At 34.8% G+C, this 24,671-nt stretch overlaps 1 protein-coding gene across 2 annotated transcripts in view; it reads right to left on the bottom strand.

Moving 5' to 3' along the window:
• Positions 1–930: 930 nt before the first annotated feature.
• The window catches only part of tmem222b (transmembrane protein 222b), a 71,448-nt gene continuing 47,707 nt past the window's right edge, over positions 931–24,671 (bottom strand). For both annotated transcript variants that reach the window (XM_073931603.1, XM_002665517.7), the window contains 4 exons: positions 22,128–22,159; positions 15,223–15,319; positions 14,882–15,012; positions 931–2,251 (listed from right to left, as the gene is read on the bottom strand). In XM_073931603.1, the coding sequence (XP_073787704.1) occupies positions 2,164–2,251; positions 14,882–15,012; positions 15,223–15,319; positions 22,128–22,159 (348 nt within the window). In that variant the 3' untranslated portion in view covers positions 931–2,163. The remainder of the gene's footprint in view (positions 2,252–14,881; positions 15,013–15,222; positions 15,320–22,127; positions 22,160–24,671) is intronic.

Genomic DNA, 24,671 nt, shown 5'->3' with positions numbered 1-24,671 from the left:
ACGTAAAAAAATTGAGTAAATCCAAGGAATCATCTTTGAATAATTTTTTTCAGTGTAACTGAGCAGAATAATCTTCTTATCCGATAAGAAAAAGTGCACATGTATTGTTTTGATAATTCCACCTTCAACATCTTTCCCACATCTGGGAGAGTTATAGTGTGGAGATGCCCCAAAGAAGCGTACTACCCAGAACGAAGCATGTGGATGGATCAGTGATGGACTGGGCTGCAATATTATGGGATTCCCTAGTCTCAATATTGTGCTAGATTTTTGTGTCACTGCCAAGGTTTACCAAATCATACCAACGTGCACCCAATAGTTCAAACATTGTATCCTGAAAGCTGTTCCATGCATTAGGATGATAATGCACACAGCAAGACCGGTGACAGAGTGGTTTGATGAACATGAAAGTAAGTTTGAACATCTCCCATGGTAAGGAAACGTTTTCCTCCACCAGCATCATGTAGTAACCTGGCCACTGCTCTGCAAGACGAATTACTCACAATGCCTCTGGCTACTAAGCAAAAGGCCCTACACCATACCAGGTGTTTCAGTTTCTTTGTCCAACACCAGTGTGTCAGTAATATTTATATTATTTAATAATTAAATCTAATAATATCAATATTTTCCCCAATATTTAAGGTCAGTAATTACAAGTTACTTTAAATAACATTCCTTTTTGACATTTTTAAGATGTTACCAGTTTAAAAAACTGTACAAACATACTTATTAAAGGCAAATCCAGAGAATTAATAAGTGGAATTTTTTTTTTCCAAACCTGTATATCAGAATTATTATATTTTATTTTTGTTATACTTTTTGCAATGATTGTTGCACGACACAAAAAACAAAAACAACATTTGATATGCCTTTTGAAAACAAAATGTGAGAGTCAAGTGTTCAAACACGACCACCAAAACCGCTGCAATGTGAATCTCAGGACAACAGAGATTTATTAAAGGCAACATGACATCAACATCATGAGCTCTTTTACTTCCTTTATTCCTGGTCTTACTGTGCAGGATTCATCATCATTGCATTTTAGAAAACTAAACATCTGATTTTCATCTTTCCTTAAATGATCTGGCTTGGTCCCTGAATAAACCCTCTATTTCAACTGAAGTCACCAAGGACACTTAAATTTCACCCATTTACATTCAGGCCTGGCTTTTTTCGGCCATGAAACACCCGCTTTTTTCCTGATCCAATCTACTCCCAACGGATTAAAAAAAAAAAATCACCATATATCCTGTTCACTTTGGAATTTCAGTCTACTTGAAGTAGAAGATTTTCCAGAAATATGCAATATAATCATTAAAAAATAGCAGTCAAATCCGCAATATGATAACAGCTGGTCAGGCAACAAATGCTTTTAAATATATATTGCAAACAAGATTTTCTCATTTATTGATCACATTTTTAGTGCTAATAATCTTCATATCTAATTGAATTTATATATAAAACCCATTACACTTAAAAGCATGCCAAGCTGCAATAATCAAAGCAAAAGCTATATTTGCTGATAGTTAGCCTTGCCAAAAGACACTGAAAGGATACCTTTAAATAAAATGAAACACTAAACGTAATTAGAATTAAGCGTTCATATTTACTTTACAAATTTGAAAAGGATATCCATCGTCGTGTTTATCTCAATATATATAATGCACTGATTCTACAATAAACTATATGTTCTCGGAAAGAGCATTGTTAGAAATTTATATTCAAGTTGTGTTTAAAATATAAGACAATATATATATATATTTATAGAAGTTATAGTGTTACTTTTCCTAAACAGCAGTTATAGTTTGGATATAGATCAAAATCTAGCCAAACGATAAATGAGCACCATAACCCTCAAGACACACACCAAAGTCATGCCTTTGGAAGACAGGTTATTTTTTTGTTTGTTTTGTTTTGTGAAAATAGCGTTTCTTTACATCACCACAAGACATTGAAGCCATGGTGTATTTGCTGTCTCTACCCTACGACAAAGAGGTCTAGCGTTTGATTTTTGATGTTGTGCTCCTCTACGCTTTGAAGAGCTGGACTTCAAGTTGACGTTCATTGGAGTTCCCCTTAAGCTGGAGAAATGGGTCTCCGATGGGCACTGACAACCTTGTGCCCACTCACCCTGAGCACCCGCTTTTGTTAATACCTGCTTGGTCATCGCAGGTTTAGAGAAAGAGCAACAGCCATAATGACGCTGGTTAAGATGCAGAATGGAAGCCAGGTCTTCAGGAAGCCTATGCAACTGCAGAAAAAGAGAAACAAACAAAAAAACAATAATCTGTTAGAGGCCATTTATATAAACTGCATACCGAACATCATTCAAACAGGTGAGTTGAAATTGAAATGACTCACTTCCAATGATTTATGCAGCACATGATGATTGATACTTCAATTCAATTTTTTTCTATAGCACTTTTACAATGTAGATTGTATCAAAGAAGCTTAACATAGAAGTTCTAATACATTACAGAAACATTATCCACTGGTTGCGTAAAACAATTGACCATATGCATGAAAACGTCCAAGCCAGGCTCATTGAAAATACCTGCCTCAGCTTAAATTTTTGCAAAACTTAAAAAAAAAAAAAAAAACATTGCTCTGGGTAAATTTTATAGAACTTTTCAGACGACAAATCTATCAAACTATAGGGCATCATTTACACTTCTGCATGTGCTGTTTCTTGTACAAACCACATAACAGAAGCCACATAACAAAAGTTGAACCCTTTCACGCATGCAATCACACCGGTGTGATTAAAACTCGCACTAAGAAATTAAAAAAGGGAGTCAAATCACTAGTCAATTGCTTGTCAAATGTTATTTGTTTCAAACATTCAAATGCACATTACTACTAGCAAAATATAACATTACAATTTTGTAAAATGTACTAGCATGTCTATGGAGATGGTTATTTTTAAATATAACTAGACAATTTGCTTTTTTTCATGTAAGATACAAAGTGATTATTAAATAGCCAGCTAAATAGCCACATACTTTCATCTATTTAACCATCAATAACCATGCAAATCTGGCAGCTCTGTCTGTTCTCTCATGTAACAAGCTATGTTTCCATCCAAAAATGCAAATTATCTTTATGCGCAAAACTGGAATATCGCATAAAAGACGTGCAAATAAAGCAGCCTTTCCATCCAATACTGTAAGACAAAGAGAACAAAATCGTCACTTCCTGATAAACTGGTGCCAAATATCAACAGTTAAAATTGAATTTGTTGCGGTAGGAGAAGCTGCGTGAATCTTTTCCTTATTTAATAAACGACTTGCACCTCAGAAGACGATGCTGACTTGTGGTGGGGTTTTAAGGCATGAGACGAAGTACAGACGCTATTGACAGTTCAAAAGGTAATTAATAATATTAAAAATTACTAAAACATTTCAGATAGGTTACAATGTGCTCAGCTGGCTGGTTTGTCCATTTACACATATTTTTTACCATCACATGATCTCTTATAACAAAACCACATGACCTTTTTTAATGTGAAAACTGGAATTTGTTCACTAAGTGTTTCCATTGTAGTTTATGTGCACCTTTTCTTATTGGATAAGAAGATAATTCTACTCAGTTATGCGCATGTTTTTTTATGTGCATTTTCAAAACTTATGCACATCTTACAGTTTCCATTAACCGATTTATGGTTCATCTCCGTATATGCGCATAAAAATTTTAACTTTTATTTTGTGAATGTAAATAAACAATTGTATGTATGTAGATATTGTATGTATGTATGCATGTTTGTACAGTATGTGGAACTATTGTACTATATGTATACGTGTAAATATGTATTTATTACATGTTTATATTAATTTCAGTAATATTATCAATAAATATGTAAATGTTTATTTGATTTATTTATTCGCTTTGTTTAGCACACAATAGATCTAATTTGATTTGCATTGTAAACCCTAAATTAAAAATTAGTGATTTTTTTTTTTGCTTTGCGTTTTAGGTGTTTAGTTCCTACACTCCCAAAATCAATCCAGAAAAAATCTTAAATTTTTTTTAGAAAATTTTGCACAGAAATAACAATCAAATGTCAGCAGATTCTGTCAAACCCTAGTCATGACCAACATGGCCAAGCATATTTGGCTCACAACATCAGCTTAAAAGAATGCACCACATTAGATTCCTTAACCAACAAGTGTTTTGTGTCTTGATAAAAAAAAAAAAAAAATAATAATAAAATTGTTACATGTAACTGAGCAGCTTAGTGCTGGCTTTTGTTTCTAATTTAAGGGTAAAACTTAAGAGCTTCTCCCTACTATTAAGCTTATTCACAAACTAAGTGGGACTGATTTGAACTTTGTCTTTGATAATATTTTGTACTGGGGTAAAAAAAAAAAAAAAAGTAATGTAAATTCCATGACCTGTTGGAACCCTGTAGACACTCCCCTTACAGCTGTTTGCAAACGTGTGTTTTGGGACTTGGTTCGACAGTGGGGTTCGATATTTCAAATTTAGTTTAATTCGCCTTTGATTTGATATTGTTGTTATTACAAAATTATACTTTTTAAATTAGTCAAGCAAATAAACATTTACAGAACATGAAATAAAAATGCCCTTTGATTTTATGCATCCCAGCAGCTCAGTGCTGGTTTTTGTTTGTTCTTTGAGGGGAAAATAAAGAGCTTGTTGCTACTACTAAGCTCATTCCTAAATTCAGTGGGACTGATTTTAAACTTTGACTTTGATAATCTTTTGTAATGGAGTCAAAGAAATGTAACGTAAATTCCCACCCTTTTTAAAATTCCATGACCTGTTGAAACCCTGTAGACACGTCCCTTACAACTGTTTGGATATAAACATGTGTTTTGGGACTCAGTGTGGTCAGATATTTCAAATGTAGGTTAATTCACCTTAAATTTGATGTTGTTATTATAAAATTATGCTTTTTTAAAGTGTGAAAAAAACATACATTTCCAGAACATGAAATAAAAATGCCCTTTGATTTTACGTATCCCCTTAAGATTTGAAGTTCACTACAAGTGCACATTCAACATAATAAAGCACACTCCTTCTCCCCCAAGGTTGGTGATGCTTACTTAAGCAAACCTCATTAATCAAACAGAAAGCAAACAAAAGGTGAAAAACAAGACAAATTATTATTATGATAACACACTGCCCTTTTCTAAACATCACGTTCCGTGTCTACTTCACAGAATTACATCAGGATATGCTGCAAAATTATAACACATTGCAAAGCGCACCAGACTTCATCCTAGTGGTAAAAACCTCTGGCTCTATGAGACATCCAATTACTTTAAATTCTGATGCAACTACAACAATGTGCTGGAGACCAAATAGCTGCATCATCATTTCATACCTGCAGTTCTTTTTTTAGTGACTGACAGTAGGATTCTCACAATAAACAGTGATGGATGCACACTCAACACTTTGGGCCAGGAGAAACATGCACTCAATGCAACACTTTCAATTACACATGGGTACCACTGAGAGACGCCATGACAGTCAGTGCTGGTGAGAGTCCCTCAGTCTCTTGGGGCCAATGCACATGCATTGTGTTCGGTAGTGTGGGGGAAATAAAAAAAATAAATAGTGTCTGGAGCAATTCATTGTTAGACTTGAGTGGATAGCTTTAGGTGCCATGTAGAGGCATTTTTAGCTGACACCCAAAACTGAGCACTGGGTCGATTTCCAAGTCCTATAATCATGCAATTTTGCAGTGGGATTTTAGATATGATATGGATGCAAACATATGAATGAATGCCAAATTACATACACTGAAAAAGAAATTATCCAAAATGAATCCTTGGATTTACAAAATTTCAGTTAAGTGTATGTAAACAATTAGTTTGGGCTGAATTTAATCGAACAAATTAAGTTGAACATTACTCAATTTAACTTGTTCATTCTTATTCAACCCATATAAATTGTTTTTAACAACTTTGGAGACCTTTTTTCAGTGTAGTTGGAACAAACATATTCAAATCATTATCAAACGCATTTTTCTCACGACTGCCATTTTTGTTGTGTGTTATTCATTGACAAGTTGTAAAGCAGATATAAACATATTTATCTAAATGATACTATGTGCTTTGCTATGTTCATGTTGCTAAGGTTTTTCAAACATATTTTGGGCCCGAAGTAAAAAACTGAAAAGAATTTCATCCATTGATTTATCAGGGTTATTCCACACTATGGCTGCACGATATTGAAAAAATCTGACATTGCGATATTTTATTTTGTTGTGATATTACATAAGTGATTTTAACCAGATGATTTTAATAGCTCTATTTGGAAAGATTTCATTCATTTAGATCAACTGGATTAAATATAATAAATTGCAAGCATTTATAATACTGAGCAAACATAAAAGAGCAACAGAGCAAAAAAAAAAAAAAAAAGTGAAATAAACTGTGCTTTATGGTTTACTGGTGAGTCTAAAAGCATTCAAGTACAGAAATGTAACAATCAAACAAATTAACATGGCCATAAAATTTTTCTTTATATAATATCTACTATTGACTATTGTAGATAAACAAATTGTGATTTCGATGCTTTAATCAATTTTTGCTTGGATTAAGGTTGAACAATATACTGTTTGATTAATTCATTGCGTAGTTCTTATTGCCAGAGACGTTTGTTTATCTTCAGAGCATTAAAAGACAATATTTTAGATGAAATCTAACTACCAAAGGTCCAAAGACATACAAAATTCAGAAAACAAACATTCACATCTAGTGTAGTCTGCATTTGTTTGCTCGATTACTGATTTTCTATTAGAGATCTTTAGTTTAAACAACTCTTAACACATAATGAAGTCGGTAAGATCCACAATTAACTTTTTTAATGGCAGATTAATAAGGCTGACAGTTATTAGGGGGATGCGCTGATATGGGAATTCTGGTTGATGCCTATAACTTTTTATATAGTTGGTTAGATAGTTATATAGTTAGTTATACAGTTGGTTAGCAGCTTAGAACTGTTTGATGGGTGAATTAACCACCGATTACTAAAGCAATTGGCAAATAAATATAACCTACAGCTTATTTTATTTCAAATGAATAGATCAGGATAATTCTGTCAGGCTTTATTTACCCTTGTTTAAAAATCCAGAAAGCTAACATTGTCAGAACATTCACTTCAGTGGTTTAACTGTAATCATACAAAGCTCCAAATACACTTTTGTGTGCCAAAACACTGTATGGGAATCTGTTTGCCCGTGTTCTCTCTTGTGTCAGGTAGTCAGGGTGCACATTTACTATGGGAGGTATGATTTATTACCATTAGAGTCAGCAAATAAACACAATAGAGTCATATTGCACATAGAAAATGAGCACCATGAACTGATACTGAAGACATTGGCAAATAACGTTATTTTTACAGTTTTGTTTGGTGCACAAAAGTCTTCTTGGAGTGTCATTTCTCCATTCTTTTCTGGACGTTGAATGTATTGTAACCTTTGCTGACTATGAGAGGATCTCCTGGGTCTCACCTAAAATATATTAATTTGCGTTCAGAAGATAAACAGTTCTTTGTTCAATGAAAATGTCCGTGTGAACATTATGATAGGTTGTTGAACATGCCTGTCAAGATGTGGATTTGCATAACTGCATTTTGTATGTGCAGCAAGTTCACAATGCAGTCTGACAGGGCACAGGTCCACCGATAAAGCAGAAATTGCCTGCACTCTTCTAAAAATGCTTTGTTGAGAATTTGAGATTTTTTATTTTTTTTTCAATGCTGCTTTGAACATTCTCCAACTGCCAGCACACTCAAAATCAACTAGGCATGTATTGGATTTACAAAATAAAAATTTGTCAGATTGAAAAGAACAAATAAAGTTTACGTATGTTAAATGATTAATTCATGTTATTTGAAACTGAATCAAGAAACAATCAAATGAATTTGATCAGAACATGTTGATTCAATGAGACTGAGATGCTTCAAATCGACAACTCTCACTCTGGAGAGTCACTTCGCGCATATCAGTAGGTAGCAGTAGTGTGTTTGGATGTCACCATACGAAAACAACAGGAAGAAGTATCACCGCGTGTTTTCGGCACAGTTTGGGAATTGGTTTTCCCAAGAGCTTGAATGTTATGCATGTTATGTTGTTGGCTATATGTTTCCTAAACATTTTATACTTTTACATTTTGAATAGGAGTACCAAAGTGAAGAAAGCTGTTTAAACTCAATTGGTAAAAAAAAAATGATGTTAACGTCCTATAGGTATTGCTTGGGGATCAGTTTTCTTAAGAGCCAAGGTTATTTTGTTGGCTAAATGTTTCTTATACATTTTATATTACAATTTTGGATATTATATAACATTTTGTATCAGAATATTAAAGAAGAAATTTGTTTAAATGTGATTGGTGCCTGCTAAAGGCTATAATAAAAGAAAGAAATATACATATATACATATACATATATATATATATATATATATATATATATATATATATATATATATATATATATATATATATATATATATATAAAACATGTTTTCTGTCCTTTTTGTGTTGAATTACTTAATTTTAAATCTTGCTTCATAGTATTGTCATTTAAAAAATGTAATTTAAACAACAATTTTGAACAAGAAATTTACTAGCTGATTTAACAAGACATAATTTTGTTAAAGTAAAGCTTTAGTGTTACATTGAGTAAATTAGAATCATTTTAATTAGAATAACACAATACAAACATTTTGAGTCAATTAGTTGCAAAGAAGTTAGACTGACATATTGAAACCATGTTTTATCTACAAATGTGCTTTGTGTTCATACAACATGTTCAAAGCAGTTCAGGTTTACTTGATTGGATTAGATGCATAAAGGGTGCCACGATTAAATCATGTTCATTCAACAATTTTTTTTTGAGTGCACAATTAAAATACACAACACAAACAGTGGCTGTTTCTCAGTTCTAACAACACAGAGAGCGGAATTGGCAACGCGGTGCCGCAGTAGGTAGTGATGTCGCCTCACAGCAAGAAGTTCACTGGTTTGAGCCTCAGCTGGGTCAGTTGGCATTTCTCTGTGGAGTTTGATGTTCTCCCTGTGTTTGCGTGGGTTTCCTCCAGGTGCTCTGGTTTCACCCACAAGTCCAAAGACATGCAATACAGGTGAATTGGGTAAGCTGAATTGACCGGAGTGTATGTGTGTGAATGGATGTTTCCCAGTGATGGGTTGCAACTGGAAGGGCATCTGCTGCGTAAAAACATGCTAGATAAGTTGGCGGTTCATTCCACTGTGGCAACCACAGAAAATAAAATGAATGAATGTGAGAGCAGACTTGCGTTTTTGTGGAGACCATTTTTGCCAGATTCTCTCGGAAGAACAAACTCGGGAGACCACGAAAACACAGAATATGTCCTCTGAGAAATGAGATGCTGCACTCCTCCTGATGGTCACACGACCACATGAAAATTATTCAAACATTACAGATCTCATACAATGATTTTTAGATTTTCCCCTTTTCTATACATATAATACGGACAAAAACCTTACAAATATACTTTGCATAATGCAAATAAAACGCCCTTAATGTGTTTATGCATTAAGATTTTCATATTAGTGTGTACTTTCACAGTCTCATTAAGGGAAACTCCTGAGATAAATAAGTTACATCTCTGAACTTATAATAAACAGGTATAGCATGCTGTGCTTCCCACGTCTTTTATTCAGCCACAATGACGACTTGGACTCGAGCAAGTTTTGCACTCAAGTCTGCATCCACGCATCCTCGATATCAAGACACATCCAGGAACTTTCACGTGTCCTCCATTCTTGTGATCTTGAGATTTGGAACAAAAATTTGACTGTTGATAATGATGTTACATGAGAACACGAGGATGTAAGAATGCTAAGAGTGCATACTGAGAAACATTCATCGTCTCGTCATGCTGCAGACACTCTAAAATCACGGCTCTCTTTATTGAAAGTAACTTGGGACTTGGGATAAAACACTTTGGCGGACATGCAACCGCATTATGTAGTAATATTATGCGCTTTGAACTGTAATGTTTAATTTATTTACGATTTAATGCCATATCAGCAGCATTGGCTACACTCATGGCACTTGTACAAAGTATTCAATATATAATTTACAATTCAAAAGTCATATTAGATCTTGCAAATTGACAAATGATGTTTGATCAATGTTAAATCATTTAAGATTTCTCCAGAAGACATCTTTTTTTACATTACCCTTAAAAAATGTCTTGAATAAAAACATTCTCTTTGAACTGTAAAGATTTCTCACTAGTGAATGATACATGAAGTTATCTGCTTGTGTGCTTTGGAGGAGATTTTGCTTTAAAGGGCCATAAGCAAACAAAAGCAAGTGATGCATCAAGTTTGATTGAAAAAGAAAAAAAAAACTTGAATGATAATAAAAAATCTTTATAACTATTAAAATAATTTATTTTAAAAAAATCATTTTAATATATTGAATGATATTAATAATATGACAGTTCTGGTTTATCCGTCTGACTTTACGGTCAGTTTATTTTACCACCCCCTGTTGTTTTAAAGAATATCACAACGGTGAATGCACCAAGTATAAAAGCTTCGTCCATTTCGTGAGGTGCGCATGCAGTCAGCAGACGTGTGCGATGTGGCGCCAGGCGAAAGTATAAATTCAGCTTGAGTCCAGCTTTGTTTACGTGGCAGTGGCGAAAGAGGGAAGGGTTGGTATAAAAAGGGGAGTTTCAGTATGTGCCTTAATCTGAATAAGACATTAATAAAAGTGTTTACACGAGTTGCTTTTTGGATGTTTACATGTTTTAGCACAAAGATCGATTAATGTCATTGCGTTACCACGATATTGACATTTCCTCAAGAGTTTCGTGTAATTTTGGGTGTTTCTTTCTTAATTTGTCGACTTTAAGTGCAGTTTGGTGCTTTCATTCAGAAACATTTAATGCAAGCCCCCCCTGACAAACCATCTATTGTTTTAATGGAATTTGATATGCATGCCATATTAGAAAAAAAACAGCATTTCTCGGTAGATGCAGAGACTCGGTAGGTGCAGAGAATAGTGTCAAACAGCCATGTGTGTATAGACTATCCTGTCACAAAATGTGGTGAAAATCAAAGAAAATTGATTACACACTTACCAAATCTGTAGACAGGGAGATCAACACAAACTGGAACTGCATCTTTTTTTTAAAGAACACTAGTGGCAAAACCGGATTTCACCATTTTCAGATTCGAAAAGATCTTGGGTAAAAATGTTCCTTACAAACATATTTTTGTCACATGTGAGCAGACCACTGTAATCCCCTCATCACAGGGGACATTTATAAAAGCAACACTGACGACCGATTCTTCCTCTTCCACTTGTTTGAATAACAGTTGGCAACACAAAGTGGCATCTCTCTGAACACTGTAACGGGTAAACGGATCTTCGAAGCTATATAATGCATATTAATGAAGTTGCATCTCATTCACGATAGAGTGTGCTGATTGGTTCGAACCAAGTCTTTCTCGTAAATTAATGATGAAAACTCAAAGACGTCATGTTGTACCCGCTGGTACAGACATCCAGTCTCCACGCTGGAATTTACACAATGATCTCATCACAGTGATGCAGCTTCAAAATTTATTTTCAAATCGGAAGAAGAAATTTGCACGAAGTAACGCAAAAACAACTAATTTTCACTATTTAGTAAAATATGTGTCCTAATCGTGTTTTTAGAAAGGTGGGACACATATATTACTGTCAGCATTTCAAAAAACATGTTTTGGTGTTTCGTGACCCTGAAACCAGGGGTCATCAAACTTGTTCCTGGAGGGCCGGTGTCCAGCAGATTTTAGTTCCAAACCTAATCAACCACACCTGAACTAGCTTATCATGGTCTTACTAGGTATACTTGAAGCACCCAGGCAGGTGTGTTGAGGCAAGTTGGAGCTAAACACTGCAGGGACATTGGCCCTCTAGAAACTGGACTGGTGACCCCTGCTTTAAACAGTTATTATCCAGGGTGGACAGGATCTTTAGCTTTAGCAACAGCTAGCCTCTCTGAAATCACCAACCTTTAAGACCACAAAGCAAATTCCAGCAAATCTAAAGATCTGATTATTATTATTTTTATTCCAAGAATCTCTGCTTTCTATTGAATGAAAATACTGATAATATATGTTTGTTGCTTATTCAATGCAGTATGAGCTGCACCTATATTAAAACATGCTACATCTAAACTTAGAACTGAAATGATAGAATGCACTGCAGTGGTGCTCCACTTTAGGTCTGCGGGTTCAGGAAACCTTCATGAAGAAGCATCACAAGGACGCATTTACAACAGCTCTGCTTTACTGGATAGAGTACATAAAGCATGGATGGATTTACAAAATATGCAGCAAAAATGAATCTTTTCACTTAATTAACAATTTTCTCAATAGAATACACATTACAAGATACACATTTTGAGCTTAGATCCAGACTGCACTGCATCAGAAGCAAATAATCTGTGATAAAACATTTAAAGCACGCATGGTGGCAGTGAACAAGCTGAATCAGCTACAGTAAACCCCTCTGTTGCAGCCATACTCCATCTGTTTGCATTATATCCAGCAATAAGATAAATGGATTAAAAATGTTTGCTTTGGCAGAGGCACATCCTGTGTGATTTTCATGAGATATGACATGATGACAGTGGATGTTCAATTACTGATTTTTTAAATTTTTTATTAGTGATCTTTAATCTAAACATCTAATATTGCTGTCAGTAAGATCCACAATTTTTTTAAAGGCAGATTAATATGGCTGATAGTTATTAGGAGAGTCGCTGATCTAGGAATTCTGGCTGATAACAATACATTTGAATGTATTTGGTAGCTTAGAAGATTTATGTAGCTTGATAGGTGAATGAGCCTGATTACTAAAGCAAACAGCAATCAAATATAGTCTACAACTGATCTTATTTTAAATTTGACAATGACATTTTCATCAACAAAAAAGAATAAATGAAAGTGTTTATGGAGAGACAAATTTGTTAAAAGACTCCTGTCTGAACAAATCTGTGTGTCACATTTGAACTGCAATCATTTGCTTCATACCTCATTAAATGTCCAAAAATGTCAATATGCAGAGTAGAAAATCTAAAAGGAGGTATAAAAAAATCTGAAGCACACTTGAAATTGACTTCTGAGACAACACAAAAGACTTCATTTGAGTACACATGCTATCAAAAAATGCCATTAATATGTGTACATAAAATATGTATATGTGTGGTATTGATTACACTTCTAAACTGAAAGCCTCTGTTCTATAAAATAAACTAGTTTAAAAATCTCTTGCTGTGACATCTGTGATTTTTCCCCTTAAACTACTCCAAGATTTACTTGTACAAATAGTATTAGTAAAGCCGGTTATCTGTGCATTCTTTTTTAAACTGACAGCTAAACTAAACTGGTTCTAGGAACTAATTTGCACAAAATAACGCAAAAACAACCAATTTTCACTTTTTAGTAAAATATATGTGTTTTAAGAGTGTTTTTAGCAACGTGGGACACATATATTACTGTCAGCATCTCAAAGGGTTATCCAGGGTGGACAGGATCTTTAGCTTTAGACTCTGTTACAAAATCTGTGCATTCTTTTTTTAAACTGACAGCTGAATTTAACTGGTTTGATTTTAGTCGCCTAAACCAAAAGTATATTTACCCGATAAAATTTATATTAAATTGCATAGAATAAATCTACAATCAATTCAGAAGACTTTCTAAAAAAAAAAATAAATTATTTAAATTCTAAAACTAAATCTAAATTTGCTTTCACGATGAAGACTACAAAAGAAGAAACTCAAAGGTTTGTAGCCATTCATCCAAACCTTTTTTGATTTTAATTTTAAAAATAAATTAAATGTTGAAAATTTTTAAGCTTTTAACATTTATCATTTAAAACATTTGTGAATTTTTTAAAGAACAGAATGCCGTTCTTTAAAAGCAGAAATATTATGTAATGTCTTTACTGTTACCTTTGATCAAATAAAGCATCCTTGATATACAGTTGAAGTCAGAAGTATTAGCCCCCATAACATTTTTTTTTTCTTTTTAAAATTTGAAAAAAAAATTTCAAATTAAATAATGTTTAACAGAGCAAGGGAATTTTAAGGTCAAAATTATTAGCCCCTTTAAGCTATATTTTTCCAGATACAGCACAAAGCAATACAATAACGTGCCTAATTACCCTATCCTGCCTAGTTAACCTAATTAACCTAGTTAAGCCTTTAAATGTCACTTTACGTTGTATAGAAGTGTCTTGAAAAATATCTAATAAAATATTATTTAATGTCATCATAGCAAATATAAAATAAATCAGTTATTAGAAATTAGTTATTATAACTATTATGATTAGGAATTTGTTGAACAAATCTTCTCTCCGTTAAACAAAAATTGGGGAAAAACATAAACAGGGGGCTAATAATTCAGGGGGGCTAATAATTCTGACTTCATTAATTTTCTTTTCGGCTTAGTACCTTTAACTGACAACTTATTCAGCATATGTTTTCCATGAAGCGGATGCCGTTCCAGTTGCAACCCTTGACTGGGAAACACCTATACGATTCTGAATTCAATTGTATATAAATGTGGAAAAAATTCTCACTGACCTCAAAAATGTGTTTGATAGTGTACTTATAGCTTGCTCTCTATCCCATTACCTTTTAAAAGGGTAACCTGAGTGTAGCCAAATTACTTTCAATTGTGTGAAGCTTGTATCTTGGCAAGCTACATGTATATGCTTAAATAACCTGATGCAGACAACAGAAATGTGAAAAAAAAATACTATTACTACTTGTAAAACCATGCCTACAAAAGATGTATACTTCAAACACGCACAATCTTACTTGAAAAGAACAGTGTGAATTAGTCAGCTCACTTGCTCTCACCTGACGTGTTTGCCATGGATAAGTGAGAGGAGGCAGAGGTTCACCATATTCCATGAGGTGCTGTTGTCATAGCGCATCAAGTTCAGTGCCATGGCCACATGAGAGTGACAATTGTCACAACAAAGGTTGTGCTGGAGGGAAAAATGGAGATAATTGTCAGGATATAAGCAACAGTTTATTAAATGCTCAAAGAATTATTCTTTTATTTTCACATCAATCATTCAATAACAACCAGAGGGAAAAGTGTTGTATGGTTCAAATAAAATTTTTTATTGTTTAACAGTATGAACTTAAACTCTTATTGCTTTTCCAAAAGTTAGAGCAGAAGAAACACACATTACCATTCTCTGTTTATACTCTTCTGATGCGTTGTGAACTGCTGTGTCCCACGCATTAGACCCACTGGTATACACTTTACTTACATCTAACATCCAGTACCTGAGAATAAAACAGATATACACTTACAGCAAGTACATGCTTTGGTCAGTATTTATTTACCATCAAACATTTAATCCTACAATGCAGTTAGTTTAACAGGACACCACTTTGAAGGAAATGATATAAAACTAACTGATACACAAATTTTGAAGACCCCTATTTTTTTTTTTCAACACAGGCTCCTAGGAAATATGATTGCCTCACTTTTCTATCATCATATAAACAGCTTTTCTGTGGTCAGTTTGCTTGGTAGCTCACTTTGTACAATATTGTGTTTGTGATGTATGCAAAGTGCTTAGGAGTCCAATGAAGCACGTTTCCACAAATGTAATGCAAAAAAAGCAATGTAAAATCAAAATAAAACTAAAGCCCTGTTTACACTAATGCGTTTTAGTATGAAAGCGCATAAGTTTTGCTATGGTTACGCCATCCATCCACACTACCCTGGAGTTTTCGAGCGCCGAAAACGGAGCGTTTTGGAAATGCTGGAGAGGCCGTTTTCATTCTTAAACGCTGGTGCTCCTTTTCAGTGTGGATGAGGGAAATTGGACACATCTAAAAACGGAGGCGGGGCTGCTGAGATTCGCTACCTGATTGGGGCTTTTGTGTCATTGCGTATCCATCCCTTATTCGTCAAGCCACTGTCACATGACTATAACAAATGGCTTTAATGCTACCGGAAGACAGCAGACCAGCCTTCACTGTAAACAACAACATGGACACAGAAATGGGAGCGTTGTTTGCACTTATTGTCTGTTTTAGGCGCCATTGTGCAGTTATTCAGTTGTTACGTTTAGTAACAACTCGACCTCGTGGTCTGTCCACAAAAATACCTCTCTTGCTTTCTTTGTCATCCCGTTCATTGTTCAACCGGCGTTTGTTGAATAACAATAACCAAATGCCAAGCGTGACACATGCTTCCTGTTTATACTAGAACGTGTGATATGCGTTTTTGGTGGCGTAGTGTGGATGGAGATATGTTCAGAAACGCTAGGTGAAACGCTAATGTGGGCGCGGATCATTTTTGATCTAAAACGCCATTTTAAAACTAAAACGTACTAGTGTAAATGGGGCCTAAGTGGCAGCCGTGCAAGTATGGGAAAACACTATCGGCTGGGTTGAGGTTAGTTGTTTTGCAAGGTGATCTGAACTACAAGCCCTGCCTTCTCATGAACATGTACTAAAAAGACGTGTATCTGAAATGTAAAGCAAATCGAACCTTTAGTAATGTATTTCAGATTTGCAAAACTGTAGACAGCACCCTCTTGTGGATCTGAAGCATGCAACAAAGCATTGACGTAGTAGCATATTTTAAGTTTCACAAGTATGTAAACTGAGGCACGTATTTCCAATGAGCCTGGGTTGAAGATTTTTATTAATTCTTAAAAAGTAAACCTAAGAATTATCTATACATTATTACAGAGTATATTTATGCTGTTTGTTCTGCATTACATCTGCATCATTTTGCCATTATCCATTTGATATAGGGCATCATGGCATTTTGTAAACCAAAAAAGCTTTTGAGATTTAAATATCATCTTGTTTATTTTTTTGATAGCAGACAACAACCAATAACACGTGAAGGATGCCTGACAAGTTCAAGACAAAAAGACTAGCATGTTTGATTTTTTTTGTGTCCTTCACAATGAGTTTAGTCAAATCTGTTGTACTGACAAATAAAAGCAAGAATCTTTTCAGTGCACAGCTTTCAAACAGGATGAAACAGTGATACTATCAGCTTTTCTTTTATTTTATAAAGACAAGTCAAGTCAGCTGGTGCAACACAAAACACTTTGAATCTTTTGTTTACACTCTTTTTTTTTTCCAGAAATCAGTCACTGGTCCAGCCTTGTTAATGACATATCACACGTTGTTATAGTTGGCAAGCAATAATTTGTTAGAAAGTAACATGTAGTCTAACAGGTTTCTTGTCCATAGCATAATAATAATGTAGTAGTCAAAGTAACATTAACGAGTATCACAACAGACAAAAATATTGTGTAGTCTGAATCATTAAAGAGCTCCTATTGTGAGTTTTTGAAAATGAGCTTCCATGCAGTGTGTAATACCGAGTTCAGACTGCATGATTTTAGCCCAGATTTTTAAAAATCGCAGACAAATGCCTGAAATCACAAGCAAAGCGGTGCTTGTTTATGTGAGTGACAATCGCACAGTATGAACTATCAAAGACGCAATCTAAGAAAGTCACAGATAAATCGCCAACATCTGTGAGATATTTGGCATGCTAAATATCTGGAGCTGTCAGCGACTGAAATCATGCCGTGTGAAATGAGCTCTGATTGAACATAAAATCAACAATCACCTACAGCCAATGAGAAAGCAGCATCCACTTTTGGGTACCTGGCTGCAAGCCAGCGGGAGGTTGTGGGAGAAGTTAAAAACACTCCTTTTCAGTTTATTTTGACCCAAGAAATTGAGGAAAAACTACTGGAAATTTGGCGGGAGCACCGTCTGTTTGACATGTCATCCGAGCAATACGCACAACTGGGTCGAAAAATAAAAATTACGTTTAAGAGTAATTGCTCCCTACAAAGCCAGGTGAGCAAAATAAATACATTTTCTACCCCACTAAAGGTTTCTTTCTCATTATGTACTTAATAACAAAAGATATATTATGTGACCTCGCGTTGTTTTCATGTCTTCTCACGTGTGTTTGGCTGTGAAATGTAGTTTGAAAAAAAAGTTGTCAACAATCCTTCTTATTTTAAAGTCATGCAGTGTGAACTCTTCTGTTGCAGACAGTGGTGTAAAGTAATTACAAATACTCAAATTACTGTAATTGAGTAGTTTTTCTCAGGAATTGTAATTTACTAAGTAGTTTAAAATTGTGTGCTTTTACTCTCACTTACAGTACATTTTCAGTGCAGTATCTGTACTTTAACTTCACTACTTTCCTTCAACCTGCAGTCTCTACTTTATTTTTTCTTGTCTATGGGGATTAGAAAAATCAGTCCATTCCTGTCCAATCAAATCGCGCACAGAAGGTAAATTGCATCATAATGATCTACGCCAAGACATGTGTGCTTTATAATTGAAGCAAACTGTTTGGATGCATTAAAAGTCTCCAAGATGATGTCCAAAATCTTTACACGCATTGACCCAGAGACTGTTTAGATGCACGTCACTGATGTGAAGATGATGGATGTTTACTGTATGATGACCGAAATGGCCTTAAACATCAGATGACGTTGTATCATAGCCTCATGGGGATGTTGCATTTTGGACATGAAAATCGGGTTGACGACAGAACTTAATGTCAGACCAAAGTCAATGTCCAACCTAAAACCAACCAAATATCAACATCTAATGATGTCACAGCTTGAAATTGTGTGGATGTTACCACTATGATGTCTATCAGATGTTGGATTTTGGTTGCCATACCCAAGGAATAAATGTCAGTATTTGACGTCAATATGACATGTTGGCTCGACGTTGGATTTTGGTCACTTTCTACCACAACCTAAAATCAACCAAATATTAACGTCATTTGACGCCATTATTGGACATCAAAATAACATTGTCCTTAGACCAGCGCTATTCAATTGGCGGCCCCCGAGGCACTTTGTTTCGGCCCTCCAAACAGTGTGACCAAGACATCAAAAATAAATTTAGTTCAGTCGAAAAACGGCCGCTAAAGTTTTGAAATTTAGTGCGTCTGTTCAATAACAGCACGAGCTGCAGATAAAGGCTGCACAGAGCACGAGTCATCATAAGCGAGTGGTGCGGGCAGCCGAAAATATGTTTGTAGAAAAGGCTATTTGTACAATGCACTGATATCGTTAATAGGGATGCAACGATTAGCCGATTTCATTATTAAAAGCGCTTTAATTCATCACAGTTTATTAATCGTAAAGTCTTCTCTAAACCGCATTTCTGTTGCACGGAACAAAACGAAACCGCTGCAAAATGCCAAGTTGCCTGTGCGCTAGTTTTAAGTTTGAAGTACACCGAGGCTAATACGCACGCACACAGGATTAACTATAGCGGCCGTTCCCATATCACGTCTTTTCTGCTTGCAAGTTTGTTACTCTAATGTAAGAATACATGTCAATATGCGGGTCCCAGCAGAGCGACGCGCCTGTGTCTTTCTGGGCGCACGCAGTAGAAAACATCCCACGGTTGTGCATGCCTTTCAGTGCAATGTCAACAAAAGATAGGTTAGACAAAAAATTATTAAAATGATTATGTATGCATGAATGCAGATGGCAACAACAGTTAATCTAAATAGCTACTTACCTAATATAAAGCTTGAATTTACATTAGACGTGATGACATTGAAACCATGATTATTCTTCAGACTATATAATCGTACAACCAAAATCTATAATTGTTGCATCCCTAATTGTTATGCAGTTCAGACATATGAATGTGTCTGATTGTAGAAGAAGCCTACTTCAGCAATGCACTGCTTTTGTTGTGCTCTGAAATACATCATTTCAATGTTTGTAAAAAAAAAATTTAAAAAAAGTCTATTGCACAATGCAGTAATATTATGTAGTTTCAAAATACAATATATTAACATTTTAATGTAGAAAAAGCCAACATGGGTGTCTTAAGTAGCAAAAATATACAGCATATGGGCTCTTATATGCTGTTGTGTCATCACTCATATACTGTAGCAAGTCATATCTCTCCGGCCCTTAGTTTGGGATGCTTTTCATGAACCGGCCCCCATGACAAACTAATTGAATAGCCCTGCCTTAGATGCTGTTTAGCCATTGAATTTTGGTCACCTGACATCACAGCCTAATTCTAACCTAATATTGATGTCTTATGAAGTTGTGTGCCTGCTGGGCAATAACTAAATGCACTACAGAATGTTATGTTTACACACGCATGCACAAATTACATGTAATTGCATCAGCTTTATACAGCGTAATACTACTCATGAGTACTTATGAAAGGGCTACTTTTTACTCATAGTCTGAGTAATATTTACAACAGATACTTTTACTCTACTCGCATTACATTTTTAGGCAAGTAGTGGTACTTTTACTTGAATATGATTTTTCAGTACTCTTTCCACTACCTGTTGCCGATACATCTTGCAGTGTAAACACAGCACTGATGGAACACTAGCCCAGATAGTCATGCAGTTTGAAAACATCTGTGGCATGACTACTTTAAAAATCATGCAGTCTGAACTCGGCTTAAATGAATGAAAACATCCAGCTGAGGTTTAAATCTGAAAGTACACTGTATAAAACTATTGATTCTTTAACAATATAGTCGACTCAGAATTAAATAAATGAATCGTGTCGGGTTTGAATCTTTTGCTTGAACGCATCAACGTCGATACGGTACCAAATATGAAATGCCGGATGGGGTAAAACGTGAACGTGCCTTTCTCTTCAGACACTAGCAAAGCGCTGGAGATCAGGGAACTGATCATAACATAAAGATGACAATTACTGACAGATGGAGATTCGGCTGTGGGGAATAAAGGTGCTGAACCTACTCGATCAATCTCAACAGATTAGCCTCACGCAATGAAGGGAACAAATGAATCGCTAATCAAATCATATGGGAGTCATTGGGACAATTAGGTAAAAATAAATGCATATTATAAGACAATGAACAAATTTTGTTTTTACCTTGCATGCATATCAGCCTGTTGTTGGAGTCCCCCAAAATAGGAGCTCTTAAAAATGTATCAAATGGGATACCAGGCTTATAAGGAATTATACAGAACTTTCATCATAAAACAGTCTAAAAAAGTCCTTACAATGTGTAGTGCTGCATATCATCAAGACTGACAAAAAAAACAACATCAACAAAAGGTGACAGGTAAATGTTGACATTAGCTTTCAGTTTGTGTATGTGTTGTAGAACTTTGGATGAACACATGTCATATGTAATCCTGACAGTCAATGAACATTTGCACTAGTTCCTATTATGCTTGATTAGACCCTACTCTAAACGAGGAGAAAATTTAGTTCACTTAAGTTGTGTAATCAGAATTAAAATCATTGCCTATTCCTAGAGTGCGACAAACCAAAAGACTGGTACTTCCACGAATACACTGCCTGACAAAAGTCTTTCAAGTTATTCAAGTTTTAGAAAAAATATATGATCATGATCATTTCAATAGGACAGTAAGTTCTGACTTTGCTTAGACAAAAGTCCTGTCACGTAACAGAAATAATCTACAGTACAGAATATAAAGTCATAGGGCAGCGGAAAAACATTTAATATTGTGTATGACTCCCATGAGCATGGAGGACTGCATTCATTTTTCTCTTCAATGACTCAAATAACTTATTAATTAAGTCCCCCCCCCCCAGTGATTGTAAGCCCAAACCATGATTTTCCTTCAACAAACTTGACTTGATCTTGGGTTCATGCGGGTTCCAATAGGTATTCTGCAGTATTTGTGATGATTAGGATCCAGTTCAACAGATGATTCATCAGAAAAATCGACCTTCTGCCACTTTAATTCAAGTTATTATTTGTTGCTCTAACAACAGGGATCAAAAACAAGACTTTTGTCAGGTAGTGTAGTTCTAGGAACTACGAAAACCTTATTTCAGTGTGAAAGGGCCAAAAAGTTAGTATTTTTGCTTCATATTCTTAAACATTATGCTATATGAACCCTAAATGCCTGAAATACCAAACATGACATTGTTGAAAAAAAAGGCATAGATGTTTTTATTCAATGTCTGTAATTTTTGGGTGTTCATACTTATTAAATACTAGCTTATATACAAAAGACAACTACAAATAATCCACTGATTGTAACATATTTACAAAAAGTAAACATGTTTTGAGTATTGAAACACTGACTTACTTTGTTGGTCTTCCGAATGCCATGTTATCCTCCTGCAAGAGTGGGAAAACACAGTTAAACTTTGTATGTGAACAAATCGACAGCTAACATTAACTAAGGGCCTACTCAAACTAAGCTATTCTTACCGTGCCCAGGCCCGTTTCCCGGATCATTTGAGAAGTGTGAGTGCACTGAATCGGGCTCAGGCACGGTTCACTTGGCCGGCCCTGGCCCGGTTGGAAGAGGTGTGCGCGGTTCACTAGGGCTTTGGTGCGGTACGCTTGTGTACGCTTGCAAAACGCGCCAAAGCCCAAAACTGAAAGCGAGACGTGATTGTTGTTTATAAGCGTCAAAAGTGGCTGATCTGTTCGGCAAAATATCTTACTGCGTGTCATTGCATCCCTAAGGACGATATAACAAGAGAAATCTCCACTGTGCCGAGCGAGAGCATTTCTCTACTGAACAGCGCAGCATCGATGACGTAAGCGTGCCCAGGGCCGATAGTAATGCGAGTGCGGGCTGTCGGGGGACAAACGTGCTTTGGCCCAGTTCGAGGCAACTGTACATAGCGTGAGTACGCCCTATGACCTAAGCCCTTTTTATTATTAATTATTACTAGGCCTGTCACAATATAATTTTTTTTGTCATACATTATATAGTACCAAAATATATTAAGAGCAATAAATGATATTTTGTCATTTTAAGACCATTTTATGGCACTCATTATATAATGCCAGAATGACAATATAACAGCATCATTATGAAAGTTCACTTTCACAAGGAACACAATATTTTATTCTTAAGAATATTTCATTTAATTATAGTCATTTTAACAATTTAATAATTAGGCGTCGAGATCCGAATGTGAAAATGTACATCCCAAAGAAATAAACAATAGTAATGATAAATGTTAACAAAAAAAGTGCAAGGTAGAACTAAAAAAATGTACAGATTCCAAATGAAAATGTACTATCGTGAGTGTGTTTTTTTTAACCATAGACACTGACACCTCCAATTGATTATTGCAATTAATACACTTATTTTACAAATGACACATATCCCTTATTTGTCACATTAGATTTTAAATTTGAACTTTACAATCTGTTGGGATATGGTGCTCCTGTGAGGTTTGTATTACCTTGAGCTGCCTGTGAAAGCATGTCACTCATCTCCAGTATGTGAACTGAAATGAGGCATCTTTGCCCGTGGCACTCAGTTCTGCTGCCAGGCCATGTGACTAATGACTAGTGCAGCTGACATCATTATGACAACACTAATTGCCTGACAGCACCACAAGAACAAAAGCAACAAAAAGCCCCTTTAATAGCAACTGTGACAAAGTCTATTTCAGTCCATTCAAGTCTATTTCACGCTTTAAAAAGCACTTACCTATCAAACCAATCTACTATAATGTAAAATTATTTTTTGTCATAATTGATGGATATTTTAGACTTTGTGCTTATTTCATATTGATTTGAAACAATAACATGTATAACTGTGTAAGACTTATTATTTTACAGTGTTAAATTAAAATTTTTATTTTAATTAAAAAAAATAATTTTACAGTGTTTAAATTTATCTTGTATTTAGTAGTACTTTTTTAAAGTAAAAAATCTTGATGAACACAACTCATCCATGTCAGCTTAAGTAAAATAAAATAAAAAATAAAAATCACACTTACTATGGTTTCTTTGAATTTGTCAAAAACTGTATTTTGAGTAAAACTATTCATTTGTGTTTTAGTTTATAAATTACTGATAACATGTCAAAAAAGGAATGTTTTTTTAATATTAAAAGTCTGAAAAGCATGGCATTTTTTTTCTTAATTTTTTGTGTATAAATTATTGATAACATGTCAATACAAAACATGTTTTTAAATCTTAAATAATAGGTTAAATGCATTGAATCCTATATATCCGTTTAAATATAAAATATTTATATACATAGTTTTTCTTTATATTTAAAGTCTGAAACATAGAATATTTCTTATTATTTCTGCAATTATAAGTAAGGGCATTATTTATAATTTTTTTTATTTAAAGACATATACTCAAGATAATGTAGTATACCCCAGATGTGCCCAGCAGAGGAAGTTGTGTTATATGTCTAATATATTATGATGTTGAACTGATGCTGAAGAGAAAAAAACTTTTGAATGAAGTCAGTTTTTTTTTTTTTTTTTTTGAAACACTAATGAAATTCTTGATAACTTTCAGGGATTTGAAAGTTTCATGACCCTTGCTGTATATGGAGGTTCAGAGGGCTCTTGGGCCCGGTTTACACTGTCAGGTGCCCAATTCCGATTTTGCCTGTCCATTTACACGTTCTATAAATTGTGACCTATATCCGATTCATGCATTTACACTGGTGCGACGTTGTAAATGGCATGCGTAAAGATGGGTTCTAGCATCTGACCCACACTTGCCACGATGGAACAAATTGTCTTGCTTTTAGCTATGCAAAATATGCGAAATTCAACCAACTTTAATTATTTTAAAATGAAGCACCGATATGGATTTTTTGGCCGATATCGATAACTGATAACTCTTCAGACTTGGAGGCTGA

Source organism: Danio rerio, chromosome 19 (genome assembly GCF_049306965.1).
Source record: "Danio rerio strain Tuebingen ecotype United States chromosome 19, GRCz12tu, whole genome shotgun sequence".
In the NCBI taxonomy this organism is placed as follows: Eukaryota; Metazoa; Chordata; class Actinopteri; order Cypriniformes; family Danionidae; genus Danio; species Danio rerio.
Note: the sequence above shows the minus strand (reverse complement) of the source record. Positions and strands in the feature narration are given on the sequence as shown.